The sequence below is a fragment of the Zingiber officinale genome, chromosome 8B (assembly GCF_018446385.1).
Source record: "Zingiber officinale cultivar Zhangliang chromosome 8B, Zo_v1.1, whole genome shotgun sequence".
Taxonomy (NCBI): domain Eukaryota; kingdom Viridiplantae; phylum Streptophyta; class Magnoliopsida; order Zingiberales; family Zingiberaceae; genus Zingiber; species Zingiber officinale.
The window spans coordinates 43,935,463-43,956,549 of record NC_056001.1 but is presented as its reverse complement, the minus strand read 5'-3'; the positions used below and the strand labels follow the sequence as shown (position 1 = coordinate 43,956,549).

The 21,087-nt window shown below is 35.0% G+C and overlaps 3 protein-coding genes across 6 annotated transcripts; 1 reads left to right on the top strand and 2 right to left on the bottom strand.

Annotated features, from left to right (window-relative positions):
* Positions 1 to 1,786: 1,786 nt before the first annotated feature.
* On the bottom strand, positions 1,787 to 7,042 carry LOC122015091 (serine/arginine-rich splicing factor RSZ21A-like). Of its 2 annotated transcripts, none has more exons than XM_042571774.1 (7): positions 6,889 to 7,042; positions 6,391 to 6,503; positions 4,342 to 4,430; positions 3,729 to 3,957; positions 3,218 to 3,337; positions 2,569 to 3,018; positions 1,787 to 2,447 (listed from the first exon to the last, which is right to left on the bottom strand). In XM_042571774.1, the coding sequence occupies exons 2-6, from the start codon at positions 6,477 to 6,479 to the stop codon at positions 2,994 to 2,996; spliced, it is 552 nt and encodes a 183-aa protein (XP_042427708.1). In that variant the 5' UTR covers positions 6,480 to 6,503; positions 6,889 to 7,042; the 3' UTR covers positions 1,787 to 2,447; positions 2,569 to 2,993. The 2 variants fall into 2 exon arrangements, with proteins under 2 accessions (XP_042427708.1, XP_042427709.1); XM_042571775.1 differs by having other exon boundaries at positions 1,787 to 2,300.
* Positions 7,043 to 9,539: 2,497 nt separating this feature from the next.
* Positions 9,540 to 11,440, bottom strand: LOC122016175 (protein CHROMOSOME TRANSMISSION FIDELITY 7-like). Its single transcript, XM_042573400.1, has 6 exons — positions 11,335 to 11,440; positions 11,015 to 11,270; positions 10,842 to 10,937; positions 10,586 to 10,660; positions 10,158 to 10,507; positions 9,540 to 9,952 (listed from the first exon to the last, which is right to left on the bottom strand). The coding sequence occupies exons 1-6, from the start codon at positions 11,397 to 11,399 to the stop codon at positions 9,817 to 9,819; spliced, it is 978 nt and encodes a 325-aa protein (XP_042429334.1). The 5' UTR covers positions 11,400 to 11,440; the 3' UTR covers positions 9,540 to 9,816.
* Positions 11,441 to 14,771: 3,331 nt separating this feature from the next.
* LOC122017468 (zinc finger protein ZAT2-like) lies at positions 14,772 to 16,008 on the top strand. 3 transcript variants are annotated; one of them, XM_042575091.1, is made up of 3 exons: positions 14,772 to 14,832; positions 14,975 to 15,114; positions 15,200 to 16,008. In XM_042575091.1, the coding sequence occupies exon 3, from the start codon at positions 15,206 to 15,208 to the stop codon at positions 15,983 to 15,985; it is 780 nt and encodes a 259-aa protein (XP_042431025.1). In that variant the 5' UTR covers positions 14,772 to 14,832; positions 14,975 to 15,114; positions 15,200 to 15,205; the 3' UTR covers positions 15,986 to 16,008. The 3 variants fall into 3 exon arrangements, with proteins under 3 accessions (XP_042431025.1, XP_042431026.1, XP_042431027.1); XM_042575092.1 differs by having other exon boundaries at positions 14,975 to 16,008; XM_042575093.1 differs by lacking the exon at positions 14,772 to 14,832 and having other exon boundaries at positions 14,966 to 15,114.
* The last annotated feature ends 5,079 nt before the right edge of the window (positions 16,009 to 21,087 follow it).

Below are 21,087 nucleotides of genomic sequence, written 5' to 3'. Positions count from 1 at the left end.
ATCCTCAAATCAAGTTCCTACAAGTGTAGAAGAGGCATTGGGGAATCCTAGATGGACTCAAGCAATGGAAGAAGAGATGACAGTATTTCTTAAAAACAAGACATGAACGCTAGTATCACTACCAGAGAATAAAAATATAGTGGGATGCAAATGAGTATTTTCTATCAAATATAACATACAAAGCAAGGCTGGTGGAAAAAAGCTATACACAGACATAGGTATAGACTATCAAGAAACGTTCTCACCAGTAGCAAAATTAAATACTATTAGGATACTATTGTCTCTTGCTGCAAATCTTGATTGGCCTTTATATCAGTTTGATATAAAGAATGCTTTCCTCCATGGTGATCTAAAAGAAGAAATATATATGGAAGTGCCTCCAGGTTATCGGATAGATACTCAAACTAAAGTGGTATGTAAGTTGCAAAGAACTATGTATGGGCTGAAGCAATCTCCTAGAGTATGGTTTGGTCGTCTAACTACTGCCATGAGAAGATATGAGTTCAAGCAAAGCCACTTAGACCACACATTATTCTTAGAGCATTATCAGGATAAGATAATTGCTCTAATACTATATGTGGATGATATGATCATTACAGGAGATGACTTAAAAGGAATGACTAATTTAGAAAGGAGGTTGGGCGCCGAATTTGAAATAAATAATCTTGGAGGATTAAAGTATTTCTTGGGCATTATACAGATCCAGCGTCCAGGCACTACAGGACAAACAAACCAAGGAATCGTAACCACTTATCATAGAGTGTCATAGAACAATCAATGTATCAGGGAATATGTTAACAGTCGGGGCTCGCTACGCCTTTGGGTTTGCCGCCAGCCTATTAAGAAGAGCCACGTGTCAATCACCGCCAGACAAAACCTGACAGCCAACATTCTCTGACACTAGCCAGGTCCCAGAAACATCCGTTGCAATATAAAAAGGGATGCTTTGTCCCTTATGCAGGTACACTCACTCATCATTTCACACCAGTCTTTACTTTTCGTCCTTTCTCTGTATTTTCTAGGAAAAAAATACCTGACTTGAGCGTCGGATGGCCTGACCCAGGGACTTTTTCCCTGATTTATGGTCTCTAACGACTCGGGTGCTCGTTTGAGTGTGCGCAGAGCCGTATAGCCATCACCCTGGTCGTCTCCCTTCGTCAGCCACCCGTGTGAACCTTTCCAGAGGGTGCCAGATAGATCCGACGTCTCGGTGACTTTTCGTCAACTTTTTCTCTCTTCTACATACAAGCATCTCTTATACATGTAAGGTGGTGCTGATCTTTAAAGACCAACACCAACGTTAATTTAAAACCAACATCAATACTAATTTGAGATCAGCACTAGTCAATACCAACGCTAATTTTAAATTAATACCATGTTGATGTTAATCTTTCAAAACTCACACCCGCGCTAGTTTGAAATTAGCACCAGCTAGTGCTGATTTTTAAAAACTGACATTAACATGATGTTGATTTCAAACCAATGTTAGTATTAGTTTGAAACTAGCATGGACATTTTACATACAAGAAAAAGGAAAAAAATACATACAGATAAAAGAAAAAAATTAAATAAATATCATCTCAGAGCATTCGCGTTAAATGTCACCTACGATTATACAAGATAAGTTAAGAATTAATTGGTATAAATTTTATATTATAGTTCCCAATAAACCACTTCTTTGGAAATTAATTTATAATCAGTATCTATTAATTCCCCCCCCCCCCCCCCCCCAAAAAAAAAAAAAAAAATTAAATTTAAAATTGATGTAAATTCACATAATTGCAACTAAAATACTTCAACTTAGTTTTAACTTTCCTCATCAAATTGTTTATGTGAGAAGATAGCAAAAAGGTAAACCTACAAAAATAGTGAAGATACGGTTTTTCAAAGGCCGAGATATAATGGCGAAATAGCCCCTGAAACCTTTTACAACAACTTCTGTAATGCAGCTCAACAGTAGAAGAATACAACACTAGTGTAAATTATAGAACATGATATTCTCAAATTATGGAAGATTAGTGTTCGGACACCAAAGAGCAAAGCCATGTGTTGTAATAGAACCACAAAAGGCAGTGCTAGAGACATGGTTATACCACCTCAACACACAGATTCTCAGTTGTCAAAGATGGTGTTCGCGCATGAAGAACGAGACCATGTATAGTTGTAGATCCATAAAGGCAAGGAATGCTGAAGATGCAGAAGTGCCCTAAATGAAGTCCGCAAGGCAGGCAAGCGTCAAAGCAGAATGTTGTCCCCTCGACATGAGAAGATATTCTCAGGTTGGCAAAGAAAGAACCAAACTGAGTGTAGTAGTAGAACAACCATAAGGCAGGGAATGCCGAAGATGCAGTCGGACCATAAAAACAAGGAATGCAGAAGGCAGGAAGTCATTAAATCAGAATGATGCCTCCATAACACAGGGTATTCTCAACTCGTCGAACATGGTGCTAGCATGCGAAGAATAAAACCATGTGTAGTAGTAGAAACAAAAAGGCGAGGAGTGCTGAAGATGCAGTAGAAACAGAAACAGGAATGCCGATGGCGGCAGTTGTTAAAGCAGAATGATACCTCCTTCACACGACGTTCACAGAGTTGTTGAAGATGGTGTGCACATGTGAGGAAGAGCAAAATCATTTGCAGTAGTAGAGTCATAAAGGCAATGAATGACGAAGACGTAGCAGTAGCATAAAAACGAGGAATGCCGAAGACGGGCAGTCGTTAAAGCAGGACGACGACGATGCCTCCTCGACACAAAATAAAAGAACATACAGAACTTAGCTGGAATTATAATATATGATCCAAATAAACATCATTGTCTGCTCTAAAATATCAGGAGTTCATCATGCTTAATATAAGACATGCAAAAGAAAGTTCAAGATACTTAACCAATCCAAGATGCCTGAGTGCAGATCAAACAGAAGGAGACATTCATTTTAAGAAAAGCCCATGACCTATAAAGTTCACAAAGAGACTCCTGATCGAGTGGGCATAACTCAGCTCTTGCTGCGGCGTTGATATCTGACATCAAAATTTTGAAGGACAAACAATCAATGAATGAAGATACGATGATTATCAAAAAAGTAAAGTATTGTGACCAACACTACTGCCAACAGAAGGGCTCAAGAAGATCATCTGAATCCAAGATGAGTGCATATCTTTATGCAAAGCCATAACTGAAGCCATTTTCATTAATCAGAAAAAAAAATGTTGAATTTACCCATTAGTATGCGGTGATTCAGAACGCTGATTGTCATTAGGAGGAGACTTGCTGTGACTGCTTCGGCGAGGAGGTGAAGGACTGCGTGGTCTTGGAGAGCGGTCACGAGGACTATAGCTCCTGTTCAAAAGTCATTAATCAGCCCTAAGAGATCAATCATGAAATATAGTAGACACTACTCTCAAAAAGTTGGCCCACAAGTGGTCCATCTTGAGTATATTTGTATTCTTTGCTGCACTTTTAAACTACAACAGTTATATGATGAAGTTTCCCTAACAAGTTTGGACTTCGTACTAAAAATTTTCAATTCCATTAAAACAAAAACCTGATGGTCTGACTTCTGAGAATACATTTTCTCATAGTATCATCAGCAATATAAAAATTGGAGTAAAAAATAAATTTCATTAATCAATTATGAATCATGTGAAAGGAAAAAAAAACAGAAACTAATAACAGATGTCTGCAAGTTTTAAGTTAGCCATAACTTATGTTGCCTGAAGTCAATTATTACCTTCGGCCATAACTAGGACTTCGGCGGTATCTAGGACTTCTGCTGCGACTTCGACTCCGACTCCGACGTCTTCCACTGCCTAATCCTCCAGAACCAATTCGAAGACGACACTCACGAGCAAAATGACCTGTCTCTCCACACTCATAGCACTTCATATCTGATGCTCCATGACGGTCACGACCACGGCTGCTTGAGTTATGGGACAATTCTACTCTCCATCCATTTTTGCCTGTAAGAAAGCAACCATATGAAGTGATCTAGGATAAAAACCAACTTGGAAAAAAAAGGCAATTAGATTAAACTCTGGATATAGAGCAAGCACATACCTAGATATCAGAATTTCTCTACTTAAAAGATTATAACCTCCAGCATCAATTGAAACACATGATAAGATGTTTCTCAAATCATAACTAATAATGCACGATCATTGTTACTTTATCAAGACACACACACATAAAGTGATAATTCATGTGTGATATACATAAATTGAATAGAGATCATTTTTCACAGAAAATAGTAGTTAGCGCAATGTGATTAATGTTAAATATATCTTATCAAGTCTAAACCATGCAAATTTTTCAGAAGAAAATGTGTTTAGATAATTAAAACGTACCATCCAGATCACGGATTGCATCTTGAGCATCTCTCTTATCATCAAAATCAATGAAAGCAAAGCCTGGTGGTTTTCTAGCAACCCAAACGCTGCACCCAAAATTATACCAAATTGGTTTATTTTGATAGTCATGATAGTACAAATTCATGTTGAAAGCATTGGTATTAGGGGGCAAAAACATGGTATCTATAGGACAAAAAGGAAGTTCATGAGTGATCTTAGGATAAAATGTGGAAAAGATTGAACACCAAGTAACTCCATTCTAACCAAAAACCCTCCACCCAGCAGTAGAGGCCCAAACATTTATGAGCGGAAAGTCCTTTCAGAATACTTCAAGGAGTTCATGCTTGCAACTGTAGTAAATTAGTCTGTACTGATATAAGAATTGATACAACTAGTTAATCTCAATCACAAGTAAGCGTTTGATAGTTAATAGCAGAAAGGAAATGTTTGTACTGAAAAGATAAATAGCACACATTTGAAGAGTTAAGAAAGCACTTTAAACTCTGAAGAGTTTTCAAGATCAATGAAACTGGAGAAATTAGTAAGTGACAAGATACTTATGTTAAATCACTTCAAACATAAGTACATATAACCTGGAACTATTATCATTTTACATAACCAGTTTCTCAAATAAAATTGAGATTGAGTATGCCAAGGTGCACAATGTTAAAAATGTCTAATCCCTATAAGCATGGTTGTTAATAGTTGATCCCATTTAGTTTGAATTGATGATAATGATAATGGTTCTCCAAAAATGACAGTTGATTTATTTCTTTTATTTGTAAAATAGAAGAGAAAACTCATGAAGAGAAACCACTAAAACTAATATACTTGGAAAGAAACAGATCAGAAATTAGACATAAAAAAAGGAGAGAAGATAGCTTAAACAAGTTTGAAAGCAACACCTTGATTAGTAAAATTGAATAACAGAATTAATTGCAAACAATTTTTTTCTCAATACAAATATTGCAACTTATCATCTAATATTAAGCCTTCAAACAATGAATTCATAAATTTTAAATATATCCATGCATTTCCCCCTAAGGTTGTGATTCCTATGGCATCAGGTCGGGAGAATGAAATGCGCCTAGGGAAGGCTTCTCCAGGGGCTGTTAACCATCTTTTCATTGAACAGAAACAGCACAAGCATGTACAGATTCCACCTAATGAGCAAAAGCAATGCTGTACACGATTTTGATAAGAAATTCCTATCAAAATCTGCATCAACAAAAATTGATATCTAAAAATGAAATCAGTTTTTTCATATTTTCAAACAATTAATTAGAGATTTTAAGATTTCCCTTTCTCTTTCCTTCCTTCCTTCCAAGGAATCACCAACAAGGGAGCCCTTTCCCTATTCACTACCACCAACTTTCTTCACTACCTACTTCCCTTCCACCACTTTTTCCCTTCCACGTAGGAAGTTGGTCTCAAATCTAAAAAATCCCTTTAATTTGGCAAGATAGATAAATTTCCAAGAAAAGCTTAAAGCATCCATGAAAATTATGCTTAGTTTAATTTGATGTAACTTCATATATTATGTAGAGAGAATTTTTTACTCGGAACATTATACAACTAAAAAAAAAAAGCTTAAAGCAACCATGAAAAAATAAGGATGACTGATACGAAAAGATGAAACCATGAAGTGCCTTACCAGAATGAATCAGAGTGAATTACATAACATTTGTTATCTCTTGTTAGTTAGGATTTGAAAAGCTACATCATAACATTGAATGGCACGGACCAGAATGGTCCACTGTTCACGTAGATGCCTGAGATTTAAATTACAACATTTTCACGCCATCAAGAAAAGTTATTACCCACAGAAAAATTATGATTGTCTATTCAGGCCACGGCTTGGAAGTTTGTCCACAAAAAAACAAAACAGATGCAGAAAAAGGAACCATGGCATAAAGCTCAAAATCGGAAATTTAAGATCTATAAGTTTTCAACCCTCCAAAAACCTTGCCTTTACGCAAACAGCATACAAGCTATAACACGAAGGTCACAGAAAAAAGATAATTCCGCTAGACTTCCAATATTTACCTTCGTAGAGGCCCAAATACACGAAATTCGTCTTCAAGTTCCCGTGCAGTGGTTCGGGGGTCTAGATTACCAACGTAAAGACGAGCCATTCGTGCAGTACCGATCCACAGCACCTGAAACTCCAAATACACGAAATTCGTCAAGTTCCCGTGCAATACCTGATCCACGGTAACAAGAGTCCCAGATGGATCCAGTGCCAAAGTTCACAAGATGTTTCACCATTCGTCAAAACCAGGATTTTTCACTGGAACCACCAAATATTTGAAGCCCAGAATACAAGCAAAAGAAAAAACTCACAAAAACCAAAATTTTCTTTTGCCATCTCAAATGCCAAATCCATAACAACAACATAAAAAACCAATCCCGCTCAAAATCCATTTAAAAATTCGCCTTCCCTCTGTTTCGATAAAATGGAAGCCATTTTTGGATTCGGCTAGATCAAAGAGATTAGGAGCCCCAAAAGGAAATTATCAGAGTAGGAACGGAAGATCGTCTCACCGGAGATATAGATGAAGAAAGCAGAACAAGATCGGAAGATCAGGGAGAGGGTTTGGTGCTGGCGACTACTCTACTCCGCGGTCCTAATCGCCCCCAAATTCTCTACTGCGGAGTAGTTCGCTCACCGAAGAGGAAGGGGTAGAAATAAAACAAGCACCAGAAACCTCTTGGTGCAGCTATCGATCACCACCGTCCGTAAGTTACGGGCACATTTAGCAGCAATTCTTCCTGGCGCTCGGATCAGCATTCCATGATCAACCTCTTTCTTTTCTTTTTGTTTTTTCTTGTTTTTTTATTTTTACTTTTAATCGGATATCCATTTCTTACCGTCCGACAGTTCGTCGACTCTTCCAATGGATTAATTTTGAAGGTGATGAATTCGACTGATAAATATTTCACATTGATTATCATAGTAAATTAAAAATTAATTAATTTTAAAGATAATAGACCTGATATTATAAAATTTTTCCATCAATCGTAAATCGAGAATCGCTTGAGGTCAATCCAAGTAATCGGTGTTTTTAAATTTATCATCTCAATAAAAAAATTTCTTATAATATATCATAATTATAATTTAAATTTTAGATGGTTGATTAATCGTTTGAAAGATTTCACTGTAGTCCTGACAAAGTGCATTGATAAAAGGTCAATCTTTTTTTTTTGTTTTTAATCAAAATCATGTTTAGATCTAAAAATGACTAATTCTAAGAAATAATACTTGGTAAAAATTATTGTTTTTCAAATGGGAAAACTAAAAAATTAATTCTTTTTAATCCGGAATATTATTTTTAAATCATAAGAGTTTTATGATTAAGTTTTTTAGAGTTATTTTGGGCTTTGAATAATTTGCTAAAACTATATAAGGAGTGTTTCTAACTTATAAATGATTTTTAAAATTGAAAATGATAAATATTATTTTTGGCCACTGAAGAGATTATCACATAACTTTTTTATTAAAATAAATTATTTTAAGTCAAGAGTAAAAGTTTTAGCCAATATTTCTAAAATGACTAAAATATCATATCAAGATGTTCTTATTCTAAGAAGCTCAAAATACATTAGTCGAAACTAATCCTTATTGCAAATGTAATGACAATCCAAGAAGAACAAACAACATTAGTCGGGACTAATACTAGACTCTTGAGCACAAGATACATTAGTCGAAATTAATCCTTAATACATATATAATGGCAATCTAAGGAATATTAGTCTGAACTAATCCTTAATACAAATACTAATATAGTATATTGTGAACGGATCTAAAGGTGATGTGATAGTCAAGGTCAAGATGAGGTAGTGTTCCAAGTGAAAGTGAGATGATAGTCAGAATTATAGAAATAGATTATTCTCACCGAGCCTCAACCCTTCACACCCACCATTAAGGCCTTTGATACAAGGACGACCGACCAGAATTCAGACGGACTTGAAGGACATAATGCTCCACTTGTAAATAGTCGGTCGACATAAAGGTCGAGTGAGCTTGCAAAGTTACGGTGCTCGGCATACAGTTGGTTAGCCCTACACTATAACTCAATATAGAATTGATCGACCCGATGGTTGGTCGGACTTCCCAAAGCATAACCAGTCGATCATAATGTCAATCAGATCTGCAAGGCTCAACGCCTTCATATATATATATATATATATATATATATATATATATATGAAGCCGACCGGCCCCACGGCCAGTCGAACCTATAGAGCCGGGATCCTTTCTCTTCAAGAGTCAATTTCCCAGTGCATAGATGGTCGGTCCTAACGTTGACTGGACATACAAGACTTATCTCCTCATTACTTATCAGATCTTCAGTACCAGAGCCTACGAGCATAGAACCGACCGTACTTGTGTCCAGTCAGATTTATAGGATTCAGCTCCTAGTACCCGAGGTCGATTGGATTTCTACGGCTTAGGGCTACCATCTCATATATGTATACTCAAGGTAAAGGCATAAAGCAATTCTCATTACTTAGATGGGCATAGATGCAGCCAGACCTCCAGATCCTAGAGTATTTCAAGGACAAGTCTCATAACATAAGGTCGATCGACCCAAGGGTTGATCGTATATCATGAGGCTTGGATCCCCACCCTTCAAAGACATGCATCAAGTATATAGTCGATCGGTTAAAGATCCGGCGAGGCTACCTTAATCAGCTAAATATCCGACCAAGCTATATCCAGAGGATAACATTGCCAAAGAATCACATCCACCTATCAGATAATAACAACTATTCACCAGAGAATATTCTGATATCCGACACATATCTACAACAGAACCTTCTTATGAGAATGGTTGTACAACTTCTATTATTATTGCGAAGGTTACACAAAACTATTCATATACAAGTAACAGAAGATTTCTCGGAGAATGACTGCACATCTTCCATTACTCGACATCTTCTGACACCGAATATTCCCTGTCACCTCATTATTGTAGAGATTATGGGAGATGATATAAAAAGGAAATGTTTTTGTTGGCGAGGTACACTTTATTACTTTGATATGCTGGAGTACATGCTTACGCGTTTTCTGTTCTTCTCCATTTTTGCTCGGTCATTGTACTAACTTAAGAGTTAGAGTACCTGTGTCAGAGATGTCTTCCCTGATTCTCACTCTAATGTTTTGTGGGCTCTCTCTTTGGTGTGGGCAGAGAGCCAAGAAGCAATCGAAGCCCCTTTTTGTTCCAGTTCATCAGCTTTTTCTCTAGTTTAAAATTTTTCCTGATCAACAACAGAGTCACCTATCTAACGTGACATCTCTATAGTTTTCAGACAAAATCAAATACAATGACAGTCCAAGAAACACAAGATACATTAACGAACATAATCCAATCTTTGCTTCTTCAATACAATTGAAGAATTTCAGTCGATATTAGTTCGCAAGACTTGCAGAAAAAAAAAAATCAATTCAAACATATATTTTTTTCCCCCTCACACATCATCTTCCCTGTAGATTAGGTAAGTGTTGTTGCCACTGTATCTAGATGCTAATGCTCTTCCAGACGAGGTTGGAGGAGAAAAGGCACACTGTGCGTGCTCCAGAACTGTATCTGGTAAAAATGTATGCCTGCAAAAAGTATCGAAATTAGGTCATCTAACAATGTTTATAATCAATTTCCCAATAACCCTTTGCAAAGATGCTACAATTAAATATAAGCAGATTTAACTGAAGTACAAGTGAAATTGAGGTAAACATGAGAAAATACCAATCCTCAACTAGATGTCGAGTAGAGTAATATCATAGTTTTGATGGGATCCTAAGAATCCATTACCTTGCAGCATCTAATAGTTGGAAGGCAATTCGTTTCCTTCTCTGGGAAGGAACAACCCAAATGCCCCTAAACCCACAAAGGGCAGGGACAGGTTCTTCTTCGCAAAGAACAGCTCCGGTCTCGCACTCATCAATGGTTGTCCTGTTCTTGGAGACACTTCTGATAACTTCTCTCTTGAAGCTGAATCCTCCGAATTGCAATGTTGGGCATTTTCTTTCTAAATTTTGACAAAATTTAGTATAGTCGGTATGTTCACACGATGTACAACTTTCTACAACTCTATGAGCAGTTCTTATCGGTTCAGCAACTAGGCAACCAACAACCCTATTACTTGAAATGAACAGATAAACCTGCGTTTGTCAACAAGATAGAAATTCAATGCCAGGCATGATTGTTGATTGTTCTTCTATCAAAGGCCAGTTCTTCACCTTGCAGAGTTTATTCAGAAGTTGACCATCACTGAACCCAAGTTCCTTCTCCACGATCGTAAGCACCTCCTTAACCTGTGATCCCAGAAGCATGGTTACTGTCTTCCATCAAAGCTATGGAATTGAAAAGTCAAAACTTTTCCATAATCAAATTTAAGAACATGCATTTCTAATTACTCAGTCATTTCAACAAACAGTTCGCGACCGCTAGGGCAAAAAGAACAAGACTGATCGATCAAGTTGTAAATCCAGCAACCTTGCGCTTGTGCGATGGGGAGTCACCGTCGAGCACCAACAGGATGCGGCAATTGCCTCCGCTGGGCGTCGAGACAACTCTCTCGCCGCGCCAGCCCTGTGCATCGAAATCAAACAAGCTAGAGAACAAGGACGAAACGGAAACAGAGAACGGATCGAAGCAATCGGATTGACCTTGAACCGAATTCCTTCGTAGTACTTCTTATGGAAATCCCCGTGGAGCTTCTCGTCCGACTCGTCCCCGGGGGCGTACATCATCCCGCAGACGGAGCAGGAGCGGAGGAGGAAGTCCGACTGCCCTAATTCGAGATGGTACTGCGCGTAGCTCCTCTTCTTGTTGAGCATCCTGGAGGAACCACTCGCGATCAGGCCCGGCGCCTTCGCTCCCGCATCTCCTCCATCTTTGTGAGTCCGATCGATATCGCACTCGCTGCAGTAATTGAGTTAACGATGGAATCAATTAGATGAACCAGAATTAGATGAAGAACAAGAACCTTCGAGCGATTGAAGAAGAAGGCGTTGAAGGCTTGAAGAAGGCGCTGATCTTCGATTGCTGCATCTCCCCCTCCGCCAAAAACAACGGCAGCAGCGAAGCGTAGATCTGTCGTTTTATGGTAACAAAACTAGTTTTTCCCGCACATTTTTTTTTTAAAAAATATTTTGAGAAAAAAAAGGAAATCGAGTCTATTGTATAATTTTTAACTATTAAATAAATATAAATTGGATAGAACAATATTAAGAAAGTAATAATAATCCAAGCATCCCGTTCTGACTTAATTCTCAATGTGACCAATCTGATTCAAAGGTATCATTGAGAGGGAGTTTAACAAAAATCTAAATTGACTCCCCTAATTATTATAGTCATTATCTTATACATTTATCAATTGAGCTAGCTCTAGGGCCAACATAAAGAATTAGTAAATAAAATGAATAATGTAATTAACTAAACTAGTTTAGCAAAAAACCAACAAACAAAATTGCATAGGATAGTAAAAGCATCTATATCATTAGTTATCCTATATAAAGATTTTATCTTAAAATTGAGATAGAATTGATAAAAAAAACCTCTTTATATCAGTTACTCTATCTATTTTTAAAATTTATCATTTATGAATACTACTTTAAATTTAAGAAATAGATTTTATTTTTAGCTAATATATAGTGTAGTGAAAAGTAGATATATAAATTTAATAAATTTTAGATAAGGAAGTTAGTATGGATGCTAAGATTTCTTATAGTCCTATTTCAAAAGGAAACTATAACAGTGCGTTTGGTTCAAGTTATCATGTATAACCTTGATTATGTGATTACCAAGTAATTACATAACCAAGGTTATGGGGAATAAAACATAACTAATGTTATTTGGTTCAACCTAAGTAATGCAACAAAAACTTATTTGTTTGAAGGTTTTAATAAATAACCTAGTTTAATATTTTACTATATTACCCTTAGTTAAAAACTAACTATATATTATTATTATTATTATTTAAACTCTACGTTTTTATTTATTTTTTCACTTTTTTCTTTATTTTTTAAAAAATTTTAAAGTTTTTTCCCCTTTTTCATTTTTTAAAATCTTGTTATCTTTTATTTATTTTATATTTTTCATTTTTTTTATATATATATTTTTAAATTTTTTATGTTTTTTTATTATTTTTTACGTTTTTTATTATTTTTTAAAATTTTGCTTACATTTTTTCTATTTTTATGTTATTTGTTTATTTTTTTTATGTTTTTTCTATTTTAAAATTTTTTTAATGTTTTTTACATTTTTAAAATTTTTAAAAAGTTTTTTATTTTATTTTATTTTATTTTTATTTACATTTTCCTTTTTTATCATATTTTTCTCTTATTCGAGTATATTTTAGGTAAAAACATTTCGTTAACCCCGGAATCAAGAAAAACCTCAGTTTTCCGAGATTTTCCGATTCAGGATTGTATGCCCCTTTTACTGACGTGTCAGTAGGGATGACAATGGGTCGAGTTCGGGTCGGATTCTATATCCTCCGTTCCCATACCCATCGGGTATAGGATCTCCGATGGGTATACTCATACCCATTAAATGATTGGATATCTTCTATAGTTATAATTTTTCTTCTTTCTATCCAATTATTATCATTCAACAAAAATATATTAAAATTAACAACCTATTAAAAATATATATATATATATATATATATATATAATTAAAAAACTAGATTAAATATCTATATAGTCTCCTCCTAATATCAACAAAAATAGTAAGTTGATTTTGGAAAAAGGAAAATTTCTTTAATATATGTATATATATTATTTAATCGAGTATTCGGGTCGGGTATTAATAGTCTCTTCATACCCTCCTCCATTCGGATCGGATGTCGGATCCTCCATCGGGTTAGGATGAAATTGTCATCCCTACGTGTCGGGCATGGAACATTACTCAAAATCATCAATTACCTAAACCAAACAAGGTTTTCGTTGATAACTTTAATTAGATGGATAACCAAGGTTATCAAGGATAATCCTGAACCAAACGCACCACGGGGCTGAGGACAAGGGAGTAAAATTTATTTATTTTTAAATACTGATTATTTCAAATTAAATCGGTTTGCTTTTTTATTTTAAATTTTGAAAATAGAGGAAATTTATTAAATTTGTTTTTATTAAAAAAATATTAAGATGTTTATTTTTTTTATCAAATCAATTAAGTTTTATTTTAAAAGTTTAAATATTTTTAAAAATATAGATTAATTTGATTATACATCGAATTAATCAATTTTATATTTGTTCAATTTATTCGGCTTTAATAACAAATTTAGTCGGTTGAATTGGTCTAAAAAATAATTCTTTAATTTCATATAGTTTAATTCAGTCTATTCGAAGATCCCTAACATTAAAACTTAGGCGAACTATTGAAATGACATGATTGAATGAGTAAACTAAATTGGAAGCTTTTGACAAAGGTCAAGACAAATTTTAACAAAAATTATGAATAAATATAATAATAAATAAATAAGGATAATTTATAGTGTGAGATTTTTTTAATCGTACTATTTATTTTTAAAAAATTTAAAAAATATTTTCAGCGTGTTCAAATTCATTAGACATGATTAATATCTTATAATATTTTTAATTATTAAATATTTTATTTTCTTCAAATAAGAAGAAAAGGAAAAGGAAAAAAACATGGAACATGTAAACTAATAACTTTATCAAATTAATTAGAGAGAATTTGTTAATATTTATAAAAAAAATTTTGTGCACATATAATAAAAAATAAGGATAATTCATAGTGTGAGGTTTTTTAAAAATTTACTATTTATTTTTTAAATTTATTTTTCAAAGTGTTCAAATTTATTAGATATGATAAATATCTGATAATATTTGTAATTATTAATTTTTTTAAAAACTATTAAGAAAAATTCTAACTAAAAAAGAAAGAATATGAATGTAAACTAATAACATTATTATAACTAGAAAGAATTTTATAAAAGTCCATTATGTAATTCTACTATATTTATCAAAATATTTTATATAACTTTACTAATAAGATTATTCTAGGTATTAATGGAGAAGGAATGTGTCGATAATACTTATAAAAAATATTAAAATAAAATAAGATTAATAAATATGTAAAATATGAAAAATCTATTTTTAATCAATCAATAAACACAATCGTACTAACCTTATCATATCTTATTGGAAGGATAAATTCTAATTAAATCTTCAATTAATTGGAAAGCCATCTTAAGCAATCTTCTCATCCGTCTCCGTTCTTATCCAACGGCTGAGCTCTTCAGAATCGATGTCTATTTCGTCGTCAACGATCTGGATCAAATCCTATGGATCGGACGGTATATTATGGTCCTTTATCAAAAATCTGACGGAGGGCGCCCTGCATAAAATTCGCGTTCCCAAATTCCGCCTCTCTAAGAACTTTCTAAAACAGAGGGGCCGCTCTCGCCGTCGCCGTAGAAGAATTGGTCTTCCGACGGATTTTCTCGCCTTCGAAGGTGATCTCGTTCCGCGCTTCTCTGAGAATCTTGATTCAGTTGCAAAGACAAGAACCCTTTTTTTTTTTTCTCAGTTCTGATTGTCTCGTAGAATCCGGCGAGATGCTTCTTTCGGTCTAAAAAAAAATCGTTTTTTTTACAGTTCCTGTTGCGGATTCAGCTTATGGAACTAGATTTCAATTTCTTTCACTCATTGCTCAATCGCCTGTTTGTTGTTGAATATACAGCGGGAAGCATGTCTTGATTGTTGCATCTGTGAGAAGCAGATAGTCACAGGACAGAGTGAGTTGTTTCTCTTCTGCAAGATAAAGCTTTCTATTGTGCTTTTGCTTCGTATCCATGGCTTCTTTGACGCTTTCTTGAGCAGAGATCAATGGGCGATCATTCCATGGAGATGGCGAGTAACCCTAACCTTACTTGCCCCGAGTGCGGGAAGATCTTCCCCTCGGAAAAGTCGATGTACGGACACCTGAGGTCCCACCCGGAGCGAGATTACCGAGGAGTCAATCGACAGGCTCCAGCGGCAAAGAAGAACCGAAAACCGCCGGCGAAAACGAGAAGAGATCGTGCTGCGAACACTTGCGACTGCAACGACGACGACGACATAGACCCTGAGGTCGTCGCCGCCTTGCTGCTTCTCTCCGACCCGGACCGGCTTCTGGAACCTCCAAGATCCGGTTTTGATGATGGGAACGCGCACGATTTGGACGGATACCAGCCGGAATCAACTCGCCGGAAGATTGATTCTTCCGGGAATCGAATCTACCGATGCGATACCTGTTTTAAGGTTTTCTCTTCTCACCAAGCGCTCGGAGGGCACGTGGCCAGCCACAACAAGAACAAGATCGTCGCCCCTGCTTCGATCCATCCCGGTGAACCGGAGAAGGGAGCGGCGATCTCAGAGCACAAGTGCAAGCTATGCGGTATGATCTTCTCGAGCGGGCAGGCCCTCGGCGGCCACCAGAGGCGGCACTTCAAAGAACTGTGCCACCATCGAGCAGCGTCTCCGTCCGCTCAGTCCAGCGGAGGCGACGAGATCGCGAGCAATCGAGTTTCTCCTTCGAGCCCGGAGACTGAGGAGGAGGAGGAGGAGGGACCGACGAAGCGCCGTCTGCTGGACTTCGACCTCAACATGGAGCCGTTCCTCGAATGAGGAAGAATATTCCTTTTCATTCTTTTGCGACGGTTTTTTCATAATTGCAATAATCGCCGGTAGTTTTTAAACGCTTACAAACAAGTCCTCTATTATCCAATTTGTTTTTTTTTCTTTTCTAGCAAACTCGCGTTAAACCTCTTTTTATCATTTTTCTGATTCTGATTGTCAGTGAAAAAACTTCGTGTGACCGAGTATACTATTATTTAGAAACTTATTTACCCCGAAGTATCGTTAAATTGTTGTTTGATATATGCATTCATAAAACATTCGTAAGTTTGTAAACACATACTCACAATAGACCATTAACCTTGAAAACACTTCATTATTATGAAATATAAAATTTTCAATAAGATGTAAAAAATAATGATCCGATGTTTAGCCTTTAGATACATCACGTATCCATATGATGAACTTATGGTTGATAGGAGGATACTTTTAGTATCTAATTCTTATCTATTTTAGTAAAATTTCAACAACAACAATAATCAAGTTTTTTCCTATTAGGTGGGGTGGCTGTATGAATCCTTTTACGCTATTGAGATCTATCTTCTATTATATCATCGTCTATATTTAAATAAATCTTATCTTGTTTTATTGTTAATAACTAAGTCTTTTTTGGTCTTTCTCTTCCTCGTTTGATATGTATGTTTATCATAGTTTCACATCGCCTAACTGGAACATTTATTGGTCGTCTAAGTACATGTCTGTACCATCTTAAACGTGTCTCTCGGAGTTTTTCCTCAATAGATGCAACTCTGACTTTCTCTCTAATGCTCTCATTTTTTATTTTGTCCATCCTCGTATGTCCACACATCCACCTTAACAACCTCATCTCTGCAACTCTCATCTTCTGCTCATGTGCTCGAGTCATAACCTAACATTAAACTCCATATAACATAGAAGGTCTAACTACGGTTTTATAGAATTTACCTTTAAGTTTAAGAGATACTTTACGGTCACATAAAACACTCAATGCTCCCCTCCATTTCATCCATTCTGTTTGTATTCTATGTAAGACATCTCTCTCAATCCCTCCATCATTTTACAAAAATGATCATAAATATTTAAATCTCTCGGTTCCGAGCAACTCGTCCTCTACTATCTTAACAATTGTTTCATTACTTCTAATATTACTAAACTTAAATTCCATATATTCCGTCTTTAATCTACTAAGCCTAAAACCTTTCCCTTCTAGTGTTTCCCTCCAAGATTCTAGTTTAGCATTTACTCCTTCACGTGTCTCATCTATTAAAATAATATCATCTGCAAATAACATACACTACGGTACTGTGTCTTGAATATGCGCAGTGAGTTCGTCCATAATTATCGTAAAAAGATAGGGACTAAGAGTTGATCCTTGATGTAACCCTATCTTTATTAGAAATGCTTCAGTTACTCCGCCTGAAGTCTTTACTCTGGTCGTTACATCCTCATACATATCCTTAATTAGTTCAATATATGTTACGCTAACACCTCTCTTTTCTAAAATTTTCCATATAATTTCTTTTGGGACTCTATCATAAACTTTTTCTAAGTCAATGAATACCATGTGTAGATCCTGTTATTGCTCCCGATATTTTTCAATTAATTGTCTAAGAAGATGTATAGCTTCTATTGTCGACCTTCCATGCATGAACCCAAATTGATTTTCTGTCACTGTGATCTCATTTCTTAATCTTTTTTCTATTACTTTTTCCCAAAGTTTCATAATATGACTCATTAGTTTAATACCACTATAGTTTGCACAATTTTGTACGTCTCTCTTGTTCTTATATAAAGAAACTAGAGTACTTATCCTCCATTGATCAGACATTTTTTTTCGTTTTCAATATCATGTTAAATAATTTTGTAAGTCATTTAATACCTTGTTTCCCTAAGCACTTCTATACCTCTATCGGAATATCATCTGTTCCAACGGTTTTTCCATTGTGCATCTCATTTAAAGTTTATTTTACTTTTAAAGTTTGAATTCTACGATAAAAATTAAAATTTCTATGCTCATTTGATCTACTTAAATTACCTAAGTTAAGTTGGTCACCTAAACGTTCATTAAAAAGTTGATGAAAATACCTCTTCCACCGCTCTTTTATTTCTCCATCGTTTACTAATATCCTATTACATTCATCTTTAATACATTTTATTTGGCTAAGATCTCTTGTTTTCTTTTCTCTCACTTTAGCTATTCTATAAATGTCTCTTTCCCCTTCTTTTATATCAAATTTTTGATATAACCGTTCAAAAGTTTCATTTTTTGCATCACTCACTACTTTCTTAGCTTCTTTCTTGGCTATTGTATATTTTTTAAGTTTTTCTCGTTCTTACAAATATATAATTCCTTATAAGCTATTCGTTTTTCCTTCACTTTCTCTTGTACTTTCTCATTCCACCATCAAGATTCTTACTTAGTAGTGCATGTCCATTTGCCTCACCGAGGACACTCTTAGCTACTATTTTCAACTTTGATATCATCTTATCCCATGTTGTATTTGAGTCATCGTATATTTCACCTAATGCTTGCACTTCTACCTTCTCCTTAAATATATTTTGCTTCCCATCTTTTAACTTCCACCACTTAATTCTAGAATTTCATATATTTTCTTTCTATTAATACTATGTTTGAGGCGTATATCCAACACTATTACCCTATGTTGGGTAGTTAAACTTTCTCCAGGGATGACTTTGTAATTTTTACAAATCTTTCTATCCTTCTTCCTAACTATAAGAAAGTCAATTTGCGATTTATTATTCCCACTTTTGAATGTGACTAAGTGTTCTTCTCTTTTCTTAAAAAACGTATTAGCTAATATAAGATCATATACTATCACAAAATCTAATATAGTTTTCCTTTCCTCATTCCTCATTCCAAACTCATAACTCTCATGTACTCTCTCATATTCCTCATTTTTCACTCCAGCATGCCCATTTAGATCACCTCCTATTAAAATTATTTCATTTGATGGAATATTTTATAATATTTCATCTAAGTCCTCCCAAAACCTTAATTTGGTAGCTTCATCTAATCCTACTTGTGGTGCATATACGCTAATTGTGTTCATAGTTTCTTTCGCCACTATTATCTTAAAGGCTATAATTCTATCCCCTTTTCTAACTACTCCTAAAACTTCATCCTTTAACAAACTATCAACAATAATACCCACTCAATTTCTTACTTTACTCTTTCTAGTATACCATAACTTAAAACTCGAGTTCTCTATCATCTTGGCCTTCTCGCCTGTCCATTTTGTCTCTTCTACACACAAAATATTAATTATTCTCCTAATAATCATATCTACTACTTCCATTGATTTACCAGTGTGAGTTCCTATGTTCCATGTTTCAAATATTAGATTATTAGTTTTCTTATCATATTTGTTCTTATCCAACATATGGTGTGAGAACTCTTGCCTATTTAACACTACACCCAAGTTCTCATAGAGATGCAGCGAACCTTGCTGAGACGTTACAGTCCTACTCTGTAACACGAACTCTTACAATTTAGCACTACACCCGAGTTCTGGAGATGTAGCAGTCCTTGTCGAGACGTTACAGTCGGACTCTGCAATGCGTTCCTTCCGGGGAACAACCTAGCATTAGCACAATAGTTTAATGGATTCATTCATTGAATATTTGCCATAGTTTGACGTTGGCTGGCAACCTAACGTAACCCTCCTCCTTTATTCGGGCTTGGGACCGGTCATGACCGAACGTGTTTTTTAATATATCATACGTGTGTTTTTTAAAAATAATTTTTTAAAATTATAAATGACTTTTATATGAAGCTCATGAAATAATTAATTTTTATTTTTTTGTTTTATTAAATTAGTTTGATTCGATTTAAATTTTTAAAAATATCTTTTTACTTTAATTTAGAATTGGAAAGTAGAAACACTATTTTTAAAATTAAATGCGCCATATGTGAAAATTAAAACTATAGTGCACCTTTTAAAAATTCTAGAATTTTAAGTGCATGCTTTCATAAGATGAATTAAAAAGGCTTTAATAAGATCGGTAAATTTTATGGTCAGAATTGGGCAGCCAAAAAAAATAAATTTATTTAGTTAAAAAATTAATTAAGCTAATAACAAATTAATTAAGTATTATTAATGAAATTTAAATAGGTATTATTTTTAAAAATTAAATATAAAAATAGGTGACAAAAAATTTAATTGACTTATAAAAATATAATATTACTTGGGCATCCTTAATAATAATCCTAATTTTTTAAAAAAAAAATCTGTTTTAACCGGCCCAATTGTGGCCATTATAGTCCTAATAAGATATGCAAAGAAAAAATAATTCTCTTTTTTTTTTCAACCTACACATCGTGGGCGACAACCCATATGGCCACCTAATGTGGTTTTAATCCAAATTTTTTAATATCTCTCTCATCTGTCTGTAAAAATTTCTTTTCTCCTGCATTTATGCAAAGTGATGTTGATTTCTAATTCTCTTATATCTCCTACATGTAAAATGATATCGATTTCTACAAGTCAGCATCAATATTGGAGCTAATCTTTAAAGATCAGCTCCAACGTGGTGGTCTTTAAAGATCAACACCAACACATTGGTGTTGGTATGTACAAATCAGTACCAAAGCAGCACAAATATTGATGCTATTTTGCATAAACTAACAGCGATGTGCGGAAAGGATTTGTGCATACCAGCACCAACATGCGCAAATCAATTTTGATTTCCTGCACAAAGCGCAAACTAGCACCAAAGCAATACCACATGTGGTTGGTGCGTGTGCAGGTGTTGGCTTGCATAAACCAACACCAACATGGTGTTGACTTGCACACGTTAGTACTGATTTACACATGTTGGTACTGTTTACGCAAACCAGCACCAACTCATCTCTCCTGCATATAAAGTAGTACTGATTTTTATAAACCAACACTAATATTAGAGTTGATCTTTAAAAACTAGCTCCAATATGTTGATTTTTAAATATTAGTACCAACGTGGTACTAGTTTGTGAAAAGCAACATCAACATAGTGGTGATTTGTGCACGTTGGTGCTGCTTTGTGCAAACCAGCACCACGTGTGTGCTACTTTGTTTAAAGCAGCACCAGCAACATGGTGTTGCTTTGCAAAGCTG